This window comes from Odontesthes bonariensis, chromosome 5, assembly GCF_027942865.1.
Source record: "Odontesthes bonariensis isolate fOdoBon6 chromosome 5, fOdoBon6.hap1, whole genome shotgun sequence".
Classification (NCBI taxonomy): domain Eukaryota; kingdom Metazoa; phylum Chordata; class Actinopteri; order Atheriniformes; family Atherinopsidae; genus Odontesthes; species Odontesthes bonariensis.
This window is the reverse complement of record NC_134510.1, coordinates 26,469,385-26,487,011: the sequence shown is the minus strand read 5'-3', so window position 1 is coordinate 26,487,011 and position 17,627 is coordinate 26,469,385. Positions and strand designations below refer to the sequence as shown.

At 39.6% G+C, this 17,627-nt stretch overlaps 2 protein-coding genes across 2 annotated transcripts; one reads left to right on the top strand and one right to left on the bottom strand.

Moving 5' to 3' along the window:
• The first annotated feature begins 1,992 nt into the window (after window positions 1-1,992).
• On the top strand, window positions 1,993-4,729 carry rbp5 (retinol binding protein 1a, cellular). The gene is made up of 4 exons (XM_075465802.1): window positions 1,993-2,597; window positions 3,010-3,194; window positions 3,497-3,598; window positions 4,426-4,729. The coding sequence occupies exons 1-4, from the start codon at window positions 2,522-2,524 to the stop codon at window positions 4,477-4,479; spliced, it is 417 nt and encodes a 138-aa protein (XP_075321917.1). The 5' UTR covers window positions 1,993-2,521; the 3' UTR covers window positions 4,480-4,729.
• LOC142380185 (tumor necrosis factor receptor superfamily member 5) lies at window positions 4,543-17,553 on the bottom strand. Its single transcript, XM_075465801.1, has 8 exons — window positions 16,995-17,553; window positions 16,727-16,852; window positions 16,345-16,491; window positions 16,145-16,238; window positions 15,709-15,785; window positions 11,311-11,418; window positions 7,653-7,781; window positions 4,543-6,772 (listed from the first exon to the last, which is right to left on the bottom strand). The coding sequence occupies exons 1-8, from the start codon at window positions 17,062-17,064 to the stop codon at window positions 6,612-6,614; spliced, it is 912 nt and encodes a 303-aa protein (XP_075321916.1). The 5' UTR covers window positions 17,065-17,553; the 3' UTR covers window positions 4,543-6,611.
• Window positions 17,554-17,627: the final 74 nt, after the last annotated feature.

Here is a 17,627-nt window from a genome sequence, read left to right as displayed (position 1 = left end):
CTGAATTACATTTTGGGCCTCTTTGGAAGTTATAGCCATTCTTCACATGTAGAAATTCAAAAGATGGATCAAAATCTATCTTGTTTTTCCTGAAATGAGTTTTTGAATTTTCTTTTGTGTGTTGCATTCAGTTTTGTTCAGGATTCATACCAGTGGAGGATTTTCTCCTTTACAGACAAATTTGCCAAAGATAACCAGTTATGATGTTTTTCAAAAGTGTTTTAATGTCTTTATTAGGTTTTTATTCTCGAACAAATAACTCAAGCTAAACAAAAATTGTGAGAACTCCTACAATGAGCAACCTGATAGACAAAATTAACTAAATAGTAACAAGAGACAGTCTTGATGCTGGTGAAAGACTGGATTAATTTTTTTTCTTTTTATTGAAAGAAACAACAAATGCAACATGAATTAAACAACATACCAATAAATGCAGACTATCTGCAATGTTTGCAATGAAAGTAGATTGAATCTCAAATTTGAGAAGTTCCCAGTTGCTGCAGAATTTGTTTTCATTACTAGCTTTAATGAAATATGAACTTATTGTGGCGTTAATGGCTTCTACTAGCGCCTCATCCTCAAGAAGTGAAGAATTCAGTTTCCAGTATGCAGTGAATTTGCCAGGCTGAACATTATTATCAGCTAATTTAACTACAATGCAGTTATGATCAGATAACGGAGAAGGTAGGATCTCATACCTAGACACATATGGAGACAAAGAACATGAAATTAACCAGTAATCTAATCTTGATTTAAGCGACCCTGATTTATTTGACCAGGTGAACTGAGTAGTGGTGGGGTTTTTATTTCTCCAAGCATCCAGCAACCCTAAACGAAACATCTCACCAGAAAGAGGGGATGTCCCTCGAGAGGACCTTGCAGGAAAACGATCAACACTATTACAAATGGTTTCATTAAAGTCTCCGCCCAGAACTACACGAATGTTTGGATATCTACTGCAAATATATTCCACTTGAGATTCTATGTTATCAAAGAAAGTTGTGTTTTTTTTGGAAGAGTTGTGGCCATATATGTTGCCCAGGAGAAAGAGAGAGTCATCTAGAGATACCACAAGAAAAAGATAGTGACCTTCAAGGTCAACAATGGATTCAATTATTTTACCCTGAAATCTATGTTTTAAAATTAAAACCCCTGCCGAGTGTGTAGAGCCATAGGAAAAGAAAATATCATCGCCCCATTGGGATTTCCAGAATTTTGCATCATTGGGACTCGCATATGTGATTCTTGAATAAAACAGAAGTCAGAATTTTGCCCTTTTGCATAAAGAAAAATAGCTTTTCGTTTTAAATCATTTCGTAAACCTCTAGCGTTAACAGAACACAGCGAAATATCAGGGAACATAGTGTGTTGCGAGAGATCACTTAGAGCAAGGGAGTGATCCTCTTCATGTTTTCACTATCCTCATGGTAACAGGAATAGAGTTAACCATCAAAATAGAGTTAACCATCAAAAATAGGCTATAATAGATAAGCCACCTTTCAATTTTAAGGTATCAGTATGCATACAAAAGAGAAGTGAACAGGAGAGAAGTTGGAACAGGTGCCACAGTGAGTACTTAAATGTAGCTTAAAATAAAGTAGGGATTACCTTGTGGACCTGGCATTTGTTGTGGATCTTTAACCCACAAGACTGGATTAATTCCCATCAGCACCGTCTGAAACCTGACGTAACAAGTGAATGTAGGCAGAGTGTGAAACTCGCGAGAATTCAGCCACCTCGCAAAGTAAGATCGAATGTGAGACAGTCATGATTTAACAAAGAAATATAATTTATATGAACCTGTTTTAACATTCATTTTATATATACATATATGTATATATGTATAATTGACATGTTCTGTATTGTTTTTCAAACAGATAAAGATAACAGAATGGGCTTTAATCGTTATGCATTAAGGTGACAACAGTTTACATAAGGTTTCGTTTTACCTTCGAAAGAACGCCGAATTATTCTCGCCAACTGCCATTAAGTCAGCACACCAGTATGCTTAGTACCTAATCTCTGAACCTACCACATGTTTTAGGGTTCCGAAGCGCCGCCTCTGCCTACAACTGATCATCTGAGAACAGCTCGAATAAAGAAGAATGAACCTCCCCCCCGGCAGAAAAACTGCGCCCCTGGAGAAATTTCCCTGTCTGCCTCAGTGAGTCACAGCTGATTGGAAACTGTTGCACACATCGAGTGAAAGTCCGCACCTTCAGGGAAGAGTTGCAGACCTTAAATCGTGGACCATCCTGCAGCATAAACGACTCGCAAGCTCCGTGCAACAACCAAACCGGGAGGACACATTATTCATTTTACGCACAGAGAGAGTCGTTCAATCCAGGCTTTGTCCCAAAAAAAGAAAAAAGAAAAAAAGTTACGCAAGAGAAACTGATATCACCCAAAGCGGCCGCTGAGCTGTGGGATTCATTCTCTACTGGAGAAAAGAGAAAACAAATCAAAGCAGATAGCTGAGCTCGTCTGGAGTTTTGAAAGCAGCAAAAGACAAGAAAAAAAAATGTCTAAACCTAATTACTCCGGCACGTTTCACATGGTGGAGCAGGATAACATGGAAAACTACCTCGGAGCCTTAGGTACGAGTCTTTTTCTTTTTTTCACCATTACTCCCGTAAAGTACTTTCCTCTTTCTGCCTCACAAACAAACAGCGCTGTTGCTTTAAATTGTAATCAACTTTGTGAGCGCGCGCGTGTGTGTGTGCGCGCTTCTCTCTGAGTGTTGCTTTGTTGCTATGAGATAATCTATAAAGGTACCCTAATCTTCAAAGACTGATTTCATAATGTGGACCATCTTCATTTGCAGCAGCGCATTAGTGTGATGAAATGACCACCTCGTCCTCTACATGACCCCAGACTCACACACTCACACAGTGTATGTTCACGCCGGCTGCACTGAGTGTGACAGAGCTCTTCTCTGATGATAACTGTGAGGAAAAGTTTCCGTCCCGTGTGTCATGAGAGAATTCTCTCCTCTCTATCATCGTTTAGATATCAATTATGCACTGAGGAAGATTGTGTGTCTACTGAAGCCCACCAAAGAAATCACCCACGACCCGGCCACAGGTGCCATGAGGATCCGCACTCTCACCACCTTCAAGAACTTCAACATGGATTTCTTCATTGGAAAAGAATTCACTGAAGATCTGGGGCCTGTGGACGGCCGCACTTGTCAGGTGAGTGTTTCTGTTTTGCTGAACATGCGCGCGGGTATTATGTATGATATAAGTTTTCTTTGTTTAATGAATTCCTGACTGTGGTCGACCCACCTCCTGCTGTCATGTCTGTGTTGTAACCACAATCCCACCATCGGAGGAAATAGATGAAAAACCCTCCCACTGAGATAACAGTGCATGGCCAAAATAAGCAAAGAAGGAAAAAGAAACTCACAAAGCCGATTGCTGCTGTGCGGATGAATGTATGTGCTACTTTACATACTAATTCCACGCACTAACACAGCATCTCTGTGCCCATGCAGACTACAGTGAACTGGGAAGGAGACAAGCTGGTTTGTGTGCAGCGCGGAGAGAAAGAGGGACGAGGCTGGACTCACTGGCTGGAGGCTGACAAGCTGCATTTGGTGAGGATGTACAGCTCAGAGAGAAAGAGGGGGAAGGAAAGGTCAAAGCAAAGGGTGACAGTGAGGGAGGGGGGAGACGGAACAAGGAAAGTTTTAGCTTGAAGGGAAACGATGCTGGAATTGATATGCTGGATGAGGGAAGACATGCAAATAGGGGAGCGTTTGGTTATCCATTGCCTTTTTCTGATGCTGTGTTTTTGAGACCAAGTTTTTTTTTTGTTTTTTTTGAGGGTTTGTTGAGTTCTGTGAAAATGCAAAAATCACAACAAAAGAGGCAAGGAGAGTCCTGAAAGCGCATTTTTGTCACGTCAAACACGTCAGAGGTGCTCTAAAAGTGGTTAAAGCTTTCAAACAGTCAATCATTGTTCCACTAATACCTTTGTTGCAGTGGGGACAAAACAACGTGTTGTTGATGCTAAACTCGGGAGAGAATTTGGAAAGAAATGCCAGCAAGGATCAAGGCTTAAGATGGTGGATTTTAGAGGTTACACAAAGCAGGAGACGGGAACCGGGGGAGACTGACGAAGAGAGAGAGAGAGAGAGAGAAGAGCTGGGGGAGGAAGGGGGGGAGGGGGCTGAAAGATAAGTGAATGGTGAAGGAGAAGGAGACGGAGAAGGAGACGGATTACGAGGTCAAAGGATGAGGGGAATGAGAGAGGGGGGGAACACTGTTTTGGATACAGTCCCAGATTTGTGTTGCCTATCATTCATGTAGCTCTTCTTTGATGTGCCAAACTGTCATATTGATTCTCAGTTCTCTGTTCATTAACACCCCACCCCCCACCCCCTCCTCTTTTTTCCTTTTCTCCTCCATCTGCTCTCCGCAGGAGATGAGAGTTCAAGGCATAGTTGCCAAGCAGGTCTTCAAGAAGGCTGACTGACGGCGCTGCGAACGTGCTGTAGAGAATTACCTCATTCGAATAGTAGTCGGTACAAGATCTGAATCATGTTAATAGCATGTTTATTATAGTCAACAATGTTTGGAAAGATCACAGTAAGACTATGAAGGACTGTTCTGTGTAGCTTCACTGCATGGAGAAGCAGAGTTAAATGACTTTGTAAACATTCCTCACTTGTTTGCTCATATTATTGCACTATCTTCACAATGTTATAAACAAATCATACATCTGCCATGTTCTGCTTCTGCGTGTTCAGTGCATCAGTACATGCTGCATGGTGTTTTACAGTTAAACAATCTGTGTGGGGTATTTTTACTCCACGTCAGTAAGTTTTACAAGTCTCATAAAAATGTGCATAGCAATGTACTTAAAAAGTATTTTTCCTTTTTTTTTTAATGTAACGGTGTTAATGTGCAATTCACAAGTCACTGACAGAAGCTGGTACAATATGAATTAAATTAGACATTGTTTAGAATAAATACACGACCTTTTCCGACAAAAAATTAAGCTGCAAATAATAAACAGAATGCAGTACTTTGTAAATCATTTAAACTATCTATGTCGTAAAAAATAGGATAAAGAAAACATATGTGACGTTGATGCCGAGTTATCTAACAAATATCGCAGTAAATATACCTGGGATTAAGAAAAATAAGTCTGAATCTGTTGAAAAGACGGAACGGCCCCTCTTGGATAATCTCACATCTAATAAGGTTAATTGTCAACAGTAATCTCGTATGTGATTAAGAGCAGAGGACTAATGGAAATCACTGCAAGGGCTCAGGGAAACTTCTGCAAACCCCTGTCTCTGGGTCTAAGCTCATTTAAGACTTTTTCTTTCAGAGTCTAATTAGAAGTCCTGAACGCTGCATGCCCTGGACTAAAGCGCAGAGGGATCTTCAAGGCAGTTAGTAAGAGCCAGTCTGCCCTATGAGAATGGTGTGCATTCGTGCACATGACAGGGGGAATTTGCATATAGCTATCCAGATCATTTAGTTTTCAGAGCAGGCTTTCCTCATTTCAGTGCAGTGAAGGAGTCCAGGTCTTCATCTGGTTCAGACCTATCAGCCAGTGAAAATCATTTGGCACATTATGCAATAAAGGAGACCCTGAATTGTTCTACGGCGGAAATCCTGCATCAAACAAGAAAGGGAAAACATGTCGAGAACAGAAGTAAAACAACTGTTTTCCTCAGTTCTTTGATGTTAAGAAAAAAACAGGATATGCAACACATGATGACGACCCCCCCCGCGCCCTGACTTTTATGGAACTCGTTGCTATTTCAGACATTTGACATTTGGCACATCATGTTCATACACATGTATTAATTCAACATTTAGATGATTCATGAATCGTAACATTCTCCTTCGACTAACATTTACACAACATCTCTGGATCTTTTTAACGGTTTTACGGGAGATAAGACTGGAATTATTCTGTCAACAAATCCCAGAAAAAGTCAAATGCCAGTCTATTCATGTCTTTGAGACTTTGATGCGGTGTCAGTGCTGAAACCATTTGTTCCTAATGAAGAAGAGCTGTGGATTTACAGTACGTATTTACAGCAGTAGACGGTGTGAATGATCAAAATGAAGGTCCCCACATGGGTGAGCATGTCAGTTAGTGCAACAGTGTGACTCACTGATGGGTTTTGTAACAACCATGGGGGTCCGTAACACCGACATATAAGATAAACAAGGCAGTGTTTGTTACTCTCAGTGCATCTTTTTATATTTTGGTCTTTTCACAGGATTTGTTGACGTAAAAATAAAGAATGGATACACCCCTGAGCTTTAGCTACACAGCACAGTATCAGCTCCTTCCACTTGTGAGGCTCTGACTAATTTACATCAAAGTTAATTACTCATGTAAACAGCTGCGCCAGTTTTTTTTCAGCTGTTAGCTTGTAAAGACACAATGGAAATATCACAGCACATGAGCTGAAGTTGCCATCAAAGTCCTGCAGGTGGCAGCAAACCGTCAGCCACCTTGAATTCAACTGACGGTAAAAGTCTCTATTTTTGGTATATATACATCCAGTTCAAAGGTGAAGAAAATATTTGAAGATCTCCATGCCAGGTATGGCACCCGATCAGCAAACCTATACTGGGTTGTTATGTCCCACACCACTCGTCTTCCTGTGGCTCCGAGTGCGACCTCAGGAAGTTGGCCGTGTCGTATCCAGAGCTTTCTTTATTGTGATTGGACTCAAGAAACGAAACAGAGAGCTTCCGTTGAATTATGGGATGGCTGCTGCAGTTGATCAGAGTATCATCTGAAGAAGATGACATAAGCAAAATCAGTGTGAAACATGCCCTTTCTGAACCTCGATGTGAGGTTTTATTGGGTTAATGATGAGTCCGTTTTAATGGGGCTAAAACAGATATGTGCACTGATGATTAGGCTAATATAGACTGCTAGCCTGGGAATTCCCATGCTGCTAATAGACTGCTGGGGAAAGAAAAAAACTGGTAGACTAACAATTATAGTTATTCTAATGTGTTGGATAACCATGAAAGGCTTTGGGGCTTCTTGTGAAAGACTGTGCAAGTCTTTGAACTGTAATAGAGGAATAAATGTCCTGTTTTGATGACCACAGTGCAGAGTGGCATCTAACTACACAAGCTAATGGTTCAAGAAGTCTCCTAGGTGAGGGCTAATTATCGACACTTTCATCCCTCACAGCCTGCAGCGTCAGACTTTGCACAGCACATCACTCAACTCATTAATCCAGGTCTTTCCTTTTATGTGTCCCCAGCATTCCACAATTCAAAGCAGAGCAGCAATGGTAACTGAGACCTATACACTAACCTTCTTGTAGCATGGAAGTAAATCAAAACCACGAGTTAATAATGTTAATGCAAACAAATTTCCCAGAATTCCATTGATTTGCTTTCACTTTTGTCTTCAGTTCATCACATCCCACCCTGTCTGTAGCCTGTGCTGAGCCTTCATCATTTGAAGTCTGCTATCAGTTCCCTTCCTCTGATGTTTCAGGTCATTATCCTGCTGTATGACGAGTCAGTTTCTCTTCAACCGATTTGACCTTTTCTCTTACTTTTCTTAAAGCAACAAACACCATACCTGATTAATTCAGAAACCTCTCACTGCATAAACAGGCATTAAAAATCCAGAGCGTATTGGGGATTTAGTACCTGTTTTAAAAAGTTGTAATTTGTAGTCGTCCTCAGTGCCGCTCTCTTGACAATGAGAAGACAGCTCCAGCGGAGATAAAGGTGGTTCAAGAGCAATCTCCATCAGAGTAACAGGAACGGTGCGGCTGTCTGCCACACAGAGAACATACCACATTAACAAATAAGATCTTTCAACCTCATGCTTACAAACATAAATATGATTATCATTACAAGATTTTAGATGATGTCCAGTGCACCAGAGCAAGAGCAAAAAAACGGAGGAACTAGTGACTTATTGACAAGTTGAACTATGTCAAAAGACCCTTAGATGACACTATTGTTGCACACTGTTGCACTATTAGTCATTGTTTTTAAGTGTCTCATACTGAAAGTGATACAGAAATGTGACAAAGTCTCGCCACATCAGATTGCTGTCGTGACTTTTTCTGTTTTTTACAGAAACCTAAACAACTCTCAGACTTCATATTTAGCAAACACCAAATAATGAAGAATCTATTATATCCATCAAAATAGTCTCAGCTTTAATGTAAGTATTAAGTCCTAAGCATTAGGTCAGTGTTGAAAGTACAGTGTTGGAGATATAAGCCTTTTAATGCAGCGCCTCAAATTCAAACGTATTTGGGACGGATACACAGGAAGTGAAATTTAAAATCAGCCTGAAAGGAGATGCCTCACATGTCCACAGATGATGCTCGGACTGAAAACTAGTCGCTAAATGGACAAAGATATTTAAGGACGTTTTCCCGTGTTGTGTTTCTAAATTAAAACGTGTCGCTCGGTGACTTTTGATGTGACATCCCCACCACCTTAGAAAGATGAGGTGGTCTGTTGTTTTTCTCCGCACTCCCCTCTAACATTTTGTTTCCACTCTCTGTAGAACTTTGTTCTAACTGCTTAAGAAACCGCCAACCCGTCTTTCTGTAATTGAGGCTTGCCGGTGGTGAACCCTCTGAAGTAAAGTTCTCCAGAAGTTCTCCAGATTGTTTTTGAGGAAATGGGTTTGCCTACATCCTGTGGAGGTTTTTTATTTTACCTGCCGTGCACGCTTTTTCCTCGATGCTAAAGTAATTTAATGTCATGCTTCTGAATCTGCCACAACATACACTAAGCTCTGCCTTTTAAGAGGAGCCCTGACATCCAATTGTGACAAAACAAACCACTTCTGATATCTCTGATAGATTTTGTCTTGTTTTGAGCATCATTCTTGTCCTTTTTATTTACACTGTCGCCTCTTTAATCTTCATATTTAGAGACATCTCTGCCTCAGTCTAAAAAATAAATCTCTCGATCACGAACTGTTTTTATCAGCTGTCTAAGAAACATTTACTGTAGTATATTTTCAACCTTTCACATTAGCAGCAAGGTATTAAAGTGTTTTCATAAGTCATTCATGTTACCTTCATTACTGACATGAATCTATTGAAACTGAGACTTGGTTCCATAAGGTAATATCCATTGTTTTAGAAGTTGGAGGATGTTTTATGTTTTATAATGTTTTATTTACCAGTTAACTGGGATTTGGTGTGCGCAGTATAATGATATCAGACTGAAGGCCGACATGACCGAAACATGTCATAGTTCCTTGTAAAATGTGTCATACTTTCATGACAGTAACAGGAAGAATTGAAACGTATATGTAAGAGACATCCCACTTCAAAATCATCTTTTCAGTATCAAATGCTCCCAAAGTCTTGAACTCATAGAAGGTTGTAAAAAGTTTGAGGTTTCCTTTTTCAGAAAACACTGTGGTTATTTCTGACTCAAAACAGTCTCAATCCATCATAATGGTCTTGCACATTTAATGCTGAAAAATGAAACTTATGCATCAATCTATGCAAAACTGAGAGACGTTACAGATGCACTCAGTGGGCCTCAAAAAGATTATTGAAAGAGTATTGAAATCTGCTGAAGCCATCATGGAAACCTTCCAAACTACAGAGAAGAGGGATCGATAAACAACCAAAGACACCCTGGCTATGTTATTTTGTTTAATGTCACTCATTTATAATCTGTATGCAACACCTAATGAGAAAGGCCTTGAATTGAATCTCGAGGTATTCCTCCATGCCTCGCTGCCCTGTGGAGGTGCCATGTGTTGGATTTTATACTAAATGGTGACCAATAAGTACAAAAAGGTTTTGCTAACAGCTTCCTCCTACTGAGTGATGGATCCTCTCCAATTTACATTTAAAGACATAGATAACAATTCTGAATAAAATCATGTGTATACGAATATCTATATATCCATATAGAAATGGTAATTTATCTATTCTTGACGTTCTGGAGATTTCATTTTTTAGAAACGCATGGATATCGATTGGTGGAAAATTAGTTGTGACATCACCAAAGCCTGCTGATTCATCCAAATCTTAAACTCTGTGAGCACAATGAGGCTCGTACCACAGCATTTTAATGTCAAATTAGCCATTTAGGGAAGAAATCAGTCCAGACATGGTGCTGTAGAGTAACCGTAAAACATCCAAGTGAAGCAACGACTAAAAAAAAAACAAAGATTCGAGGAAAGAGGAACATAAAAGAAGTCTCGATGCCTTCTCTTTAAGTATTTAGGATCACCACAGAGGGAACTTAACCCAAATGAAACAAGGACATTATTTGTTTTCCAAAGGCAAACAAATGTTACTATCATCATTTTTCACTGTTTCATCATTAAAACAGTGTTTTGAGCCATAAAACTGAATTCTTCTCATCTCTAATTTGTGGGGGCGGCAGTAGAAATATCTCAAAACGTCGGCAGATAAAACTGAAACTAACATAACACTGAAGCAAAAAGGGAAGATTGTCGTTTTTCGTAATTTCTGTTGAAATAACGTTGAAAGTATTGACGTGCAAATATGTTAATCTGTGTGGAAAGCACACACAGAGCAGGAATTCAACTGACATTTGACGCTTTTCATGTGAAACACTGAAAATCTGAATAAGCGCTTGCTCTTGAAGACCAAAGGGCCCCCCATTTATTGTATTTAATCTGTCAGTTCCAGTATTAGCACATTGCTTCTGTGGAAAATGAGTAAATGTCAACTATAATACAGTGTCAGCCAAAACATAATGTGACAGCTCTGTGCCACATACGTAGGACTGGTTTCTCAGAATGAGTTGGTATGCGTCACATTCATATCATACAACTGTGTCAGGGTAAAACTGTACAGGATGTGGCTTTCTCATTCAGTTTGTCATCCTTGTTGAAGCTTGTGTAGCAACAAACTTAGCAGCTCCTTATTTAATCTGTCTGTGTTTGACTACTTCTTCTACTTCTTAAATTCATTTCTTTTATTTAGAGGCACCAGACCTAATCATTCAAAGTGATATGTATATATATGTGTGTGTGTGTGTGTTTATGTATGTTTACGAAAATCAGTTGTGCAACATTAACTTAACCAGACTTTTTGTTACTAATTCACTGCAAGGAAACAGTGGGAGGGTATGTTTGACAGAGATAAGCAGTGACCTTCAACTGTACGACTTCAAAGCAAATGGCTCTCACAGTTGTGGTGAACAACAGAAGTTATTACTGCCGTATACGTGCACATGACATTGTTGCTTTTGCAGCAAGGATTTTTTTTCTTTCGAACCAGCATGAGAACAAAAGTGTGACAAAAGCAACATTAAAACACACCCACACGTGACGTTTTGAACACACCCGATTTATATGATTTGCGTCTCGCTCTCCAGATGATGAAAACAGCCACGATGAGTAGGGTCAACACGAGTCCTGACCACAAGCCTGCAGGTAGCATCCAAGGACAATCTGATGCACGGAGACAGAGAGAGGAAGATTAGATTTGAATGAGGTCACATTTATATAAGTGTGCTGTAACTTCTGGGAAATATAGAGTGGGAGTTACTGATCACTGAGTACTGATCTAGTTTCTTCATTAATGAAATCAGCAAGGCAATGACTAAAATGACAATTACGAATGAAATCATTTCTATTTCTCACTTAATATAGTCATTGTTAATTATGTTGACAGGAAACAGATACCACAGCAGACCATTTTCTGCAAAGAGTAGCATTTCTAAGCAGCGCACAATACACTATACCGTAGTTTCAGTATATCAACGATTTTACTGTATATTTCATGTATTTGTCAACAATTATAAATCCTTTCATGAACCATCGAAAACAGATTAATCAAAAGCAACAACGAATGCTTTCAACCACAAAAATGTATGATTACCATGTAGAAAAAAACCTTGCGTGTGATAAAACATTTATTGGATGATTAAACAAACACACAAACATTTTGTGAGTTTTTAAAACTGGTGTAAATGTGATCAACGGACAGAAAGCATTATGTTCAGGCATTGATTTGAATGTCTAAAAGCCACACTCAGCTGCTGCTTAGTTAAATAAGTAAAAACAACAACAAGAAAACACAACTGCTTCGACAACTGCCGTAAGGGGGGGGGTTTCAAGCAAGAGATCGTGCAGATGAGTTTTATTACTAAAAAAAAAGTCCTTTCTGATTTATGAGTGATAAAAATACACATCTCACATCCATCCAAGTCTTTTCTTAACCCAATTAATCCAATTTGGGGTTTTGGAGTGGGCGAGAGCCTATCCCACCTGCCACCGGGTGAGAAGTGTGCAAGGGGAGCCCATCTCAGGGCCAACACAGAGACAAACAACCCCGGATGCTCACACTCAGTCCTCGAATATAGAATCACCACTTAACCTAACATGCATGTTTTTGGACGGTGGGAGAAAGCCGGAGTCCCCGGAGAGAACCCATGCAAACTCAACACAGAAAAACCCCAGCCAGGATTCGAGCCATTTGAATCTCTCGCTGTGAGGCGATGGTGCTAACCACCACACCACGGTGCAGCCCACGTCCCTAATCCCATCAGTAAAAACCTTTAACTCAAATACGTCACGTGAAAGGAAGAACATCATTTTCATCATGGCAAATACTCAGATCCCAGGTTTTTTTTCTTCCCTTGAACTGCAATTAACTAACCTAAACATAGGTTTAGGTGGTCTAGCTGCCTCCTGACGTTATCATTGTTTATTGTAAATTGTTCTTTCAAATATACTCAATTGGAAATTCTCCTTTTTCCTTATTTCTATCCACTTCTATCCACTTTGGATAGAAGCGTCTGCCAAATGTAAATAAATGTCAATGTAAAGATCTCAGCTTAAAAAATGTTTGCAAATGAGGACAGATTTAACTTGATAATACTGCTCATTTGCATACTGAAATGTAAAAAAAATTGAGAAAACAAGAGGAATGAACTGTCCTAAAATTTCATGGTGATCCTGATTAGTTACAAATCTTTGTGTATGCACTTTTGCTGTCTCTCCTTAAAGCATCATAGTGTTACATACTTCTAGATTTGATTAAGCAGACCTGACTGGTTTTAATTAAGCTGGCCCTGATCTGACAAATATGTATATATATATATATATATAAACTATCAATTAATATACGAACTTAATAAATATGTATGATTATATTCTCCATTTTTATACCTCATATAAAACACAGTGTACTCAACAACGTTTGATCTGGATTTTCTGCACTCTTGATGTGTTTCGCTACTTGATGGGTTCTGACTGGATTTAAACGATCTAACACAGGTCTGACAAATGTTTAAACCATATAAACTTGTATGTAGAGTTAAAAGCTGACAAATATCCAAAATGACCACATGGAAAATGTGGTCATTTTCAATTATGATCACTGCAAACTTTCAGGCTAATTCCCTCAGTGTTACCCCTCCCTAGACTCGAGGACAAAACTAATTAAACAAAACTAATCTCATTTGTACTTTGATCTTTGTAAGATGTACTGGCATGATTTATATGGTGGATTTAGTTTGTTGACACACTATGGTGCCTGTATGTGAACAATGAAAACATTTTCTTACATGGAAACTAATTCTTAACAACCTCTGTTTATGCTTTCTAACATGTCAAGAATGGATTTTCTGTTAAACTCTGCATGGCAATCAGTACCAGCACCACAAAGGTGAAGTTGTTACTGAGTTTTTACTGTACTTTACTTTACTTGAAGATAAAAATTGGCACGAGCTCTATCATAAACATGAAATGTTTTTACTGTAATGTGTAGCTGGTTTTGATATTGGCTGTTTTAGGATCATGGTTAGATCAGTGGTTTGAGTGGGTCGTCCAACTGGAAGGTTGGCGGTTCTTACAGTTTGTGCATGACAATAACTGTGATCTTAATCTTAATAATAACAGTTTTGTTATATTTTCTCAACTATAGCGGTACAATTTAGATTGGTCATTAAACCCTAGTCTGGATTACACATAATTAAGGAATGCAGCCTGTAATGCTCTGGGCACTGTGAACCTGTAGTTGTCCTTATTTTAGTGTTTGCTTGAAGGACCACAACCCAGTAGCTCAACATCTACAGAAAGAGATATCTTTGGGGACATGAGTTCATGTGAGTCATGAATGTAGGCTCTGATGAAGACATTTACGTCACGTGTACCGCACAGGAGTTTTGCGCACTAAAAGATTTCCTGCATCAAACCTCTTGCCGCTAACCCCTCTTACCCTTGATCGATGTTAAGTTGTCAAAGCTTTGCATGAATGTCCGAATGACACTTAATGACTGAACTCACTCGTAGCAGCATTTGTAAAGACTCCTTCTTGTTCATGACTGATGTCTGGTCAGTCTTATTCACTCCCCTTTGGATTAATTTGTACTTATCGTTTGAGCCACACAAGTGACATGGTTCTATGGTTCTTCAATTTGCTGCAGAGATATCAAACTCACTGTTAGACTGGAACTGGACTGTTCTCAGAGGATGAATCTAATGACTTTGGTCATCCTAAGGCTTTTCTACTAGTGCCATCATGGCTCATGCTGCCCTCGGGATTCATTTAACTCTTTTAGGTAAACCCACAAATTTCTATCAATACCGTCAGGTCAAAATGTGTCCAATAAAGTGGTTTTTAAATAAATACTCATAAGGCTAATGGACAGTTATAGCAGATTCAGCTGCACATCTTCAAGTTCCAGCATTATAAATTGGTGAGCAATGTGCATATCATACCTGCATTAATATGTTGGCATAGTCAGTGAGAGCAAGTTAGCATGCTGATATTAATATCTATTCTAACTCAAAGCACCACTGTACAGCCTTAAATTGAGCTTTTTGACAAAGAACTGTTTTGGCTCTCGGTTGCACTTCTCTTTGAAAACCACACAACCAATCACTCTGTAGGGAGCTAATGCATTTCCACCAAAGCATCGGGCAAGCTTTTCAGCAAGTTCTGGTTACAAAGTGCTTTTTCAAGAGAAGCCTTTGAGCATGTAAAGCAGTTCAGCAGATGTCCATATTGAATGTATGTATGACCTGGCAAAGGTAATCTCCATAATGCTTGTTTACGCACCTACTCTTACCAACTTACCACACTGATGTCACCATGATCCCTTTTCAGATTTATCTGGTAACTAGTTCTCACTAAGAATCAATGTGTTAGGTTTCCTGGTTAGAGAGGGCCTGAACTTCATTCCCCTTGGAGAAGAAAACCAGTTCACTCTTCTTAAAGAGCAACTAATCTGGTTGTTGACTGCAGAACAGAACAACTTGACAAAAAGCTTCCTTTTGCCAGCACAGTGTTTCTTGGACCTGAAAGGTTTCTCCAGTGAACCGCATCCTGCCTTTGCTGATGGTTATCAGTGTTGCTGCATGACGAGTACCATAAAAAACCTGAAACTCACAGCTTCCAGTCAGACTTGATTTGATTTTTTAAACTGCAGCTTACATCTATTATCTAAAGGGGATTTCGCCTTTTTCTTTCTATCGCAATTGCATAATCATTCTCATCATGTCAGAGACATAAACTGCAACTAGTGCTCCATCCCCATGAAATGGTTTCCCAGAGTACTACTTCCTCTTCCCATCTTGACACGAGGTAAACAGAAACTCTACGAGCCACACAGTATAAGAGTGTCCACTAAACTCCAAAAGTTTTTTTTTCTTTTAAGCAAAAACAATACAGATCGAAGAATCAAAAGATGTAGTATTAGTACTGGTGGACTGAAGTGAAAATGAAGGACCTACGAGATTTGAAGTTTCCACACATGGCATCAGCTTTTAAGGTTCCCGGACTCCTCAGATCTTTCCCCAAGTCCTCACATCTGCAAGTAAGAGATATGAGATTACAGAAGTAAATATTCCCGCAAAAATTGTATATAAAGTATATAAAGTCCACATATGCAGTATTCATTTGGACATGATTGATTAACTAGAAAACCTACTGAAAGGCAGGATCAAATGAGCTCAGAAAATTGTTACTGTTTTATTCCATCAGTTTTACAGTAGGTGTGATGTGGGATGTTCGATGTTTCGAGTTTGTAAACCAAGGATATCAAACAAAACCAAGAGTAATTTCTGCTGTATTGACAGGCGACTAATTCACTCACTCTTTAACATTTCACACACAGCACATGATCCTTTAGATTTATTAACAATGACTGATAAAGGGACGCAGTCTTACCTGGTATGCGGTTTACAAGATGAGCTGTAATCTGTGACATTGCTGTAGCTCCCCTCATCACACTCTGCACAGATTGTGTCGTTTGTGCGAGTGGCTGTAGAAAGGAATTAAATGAGAAGCACGTAAAGTTTCCAGTTTTCACTGTAAGGTGTGGATTCATGTGTAAGAGCATGGTTATACTTTTGATTTAAAATGCCTACCTTGACTCTTGACTCCATAACCCTGTTCGCAGTGGGTCACTTTCTTGCAGTGGTCACACTCATCGGTGCTACAGAAGAAACCCTCCAAACACTCACAAATGGTGTTCCTTTGAGCTGTACATTCCCTTACTTTCCTCAATCTGTTTCCTTTACGTATGACAAAGAGATTTGTTTTGGTTAATGTTTCTATAATTGTGTGATAGCAGAACTACGCTTTGAATTATGCAGCTGACTGGAGTTTACAGTCGGTTATAAATCAACAGGAGAAAACGGCTGGAACACATTTACTATTACCCTGCAGTAGGGGGAGAAGAGGAGGGAACAGTGTCTCTGTATTCTGTGTGCACGTATACAGTGCAGTGTGTGCATGTTTTTGACTTACTGGGAATACACTCCTTGCAGACCTCACATCTTGGCAGGTAATTTTCTGTGGCTGTGTAGAACCCACGTTTACAGCCCTCACACTTTGTTTCTTGTGTGGTACTACATTCAGCTTGTACATACTGTCCTGATGAACAATGAAAAGAGTGAAATATACACAAGCATTAGATGCCAGACTATGCAAATACCGTAGCCAAGGAAAGCGGTGTTTTGCTCACATTTGTTGAACAAAGAGAAAAAGAGAATGAAACTCTGAGATGTTGACTTACCTGGATCGCAGCGTTTACAGCATGTCCCATCTTTACCTCTGTACTTATTATCTTCGCACGTATTTGCCATTCGTAGCTCATTCGAGTTCAGCCCTCCACTCTTGTGTAAAAGCTCGAAGGCTTTGGTCTTCTTTCGTCTTTAAACTGGCTTTCAAACCTCAAAATGACAGCCGTATCTGATCTCAAAGGGTACAGTTTTTTCTGATGCTTACTCACTCGTTGCTCACAGTCTTCTGTCTCCACTCTCCTTCTGATGTGTGATCTGGCTGTGACAACAGATTTCTTTCCCCTCCTTACTGTGTCTTACCTACTTCTCATGTCTTTTCTAATCCTACACAATGGAAAGCCCCATTGACCCTCATTTGCTGTTTTCCCCTCCGTCTCTCTGTCTCTGTCTCTCTCCTCATTTCCTTCCTGTCCTAACCATCGAGCTACGAGGTAGAGTGCGCATATGTTTCCTTAGCTGCACAGCTAAAGGGCTGAGTTTGGCACAGTAACTACTCAAAGTGGCACAATGAGATTGTTTCCTCTTTGTACTACACCCCTTCCTTTCCCTCCATCTCCTTTGTTTCCAATCAACCTTTGTCCAGCAGTGCCGGAATGCTGCTGAAGTAAAACTGCAAACCCATTTTT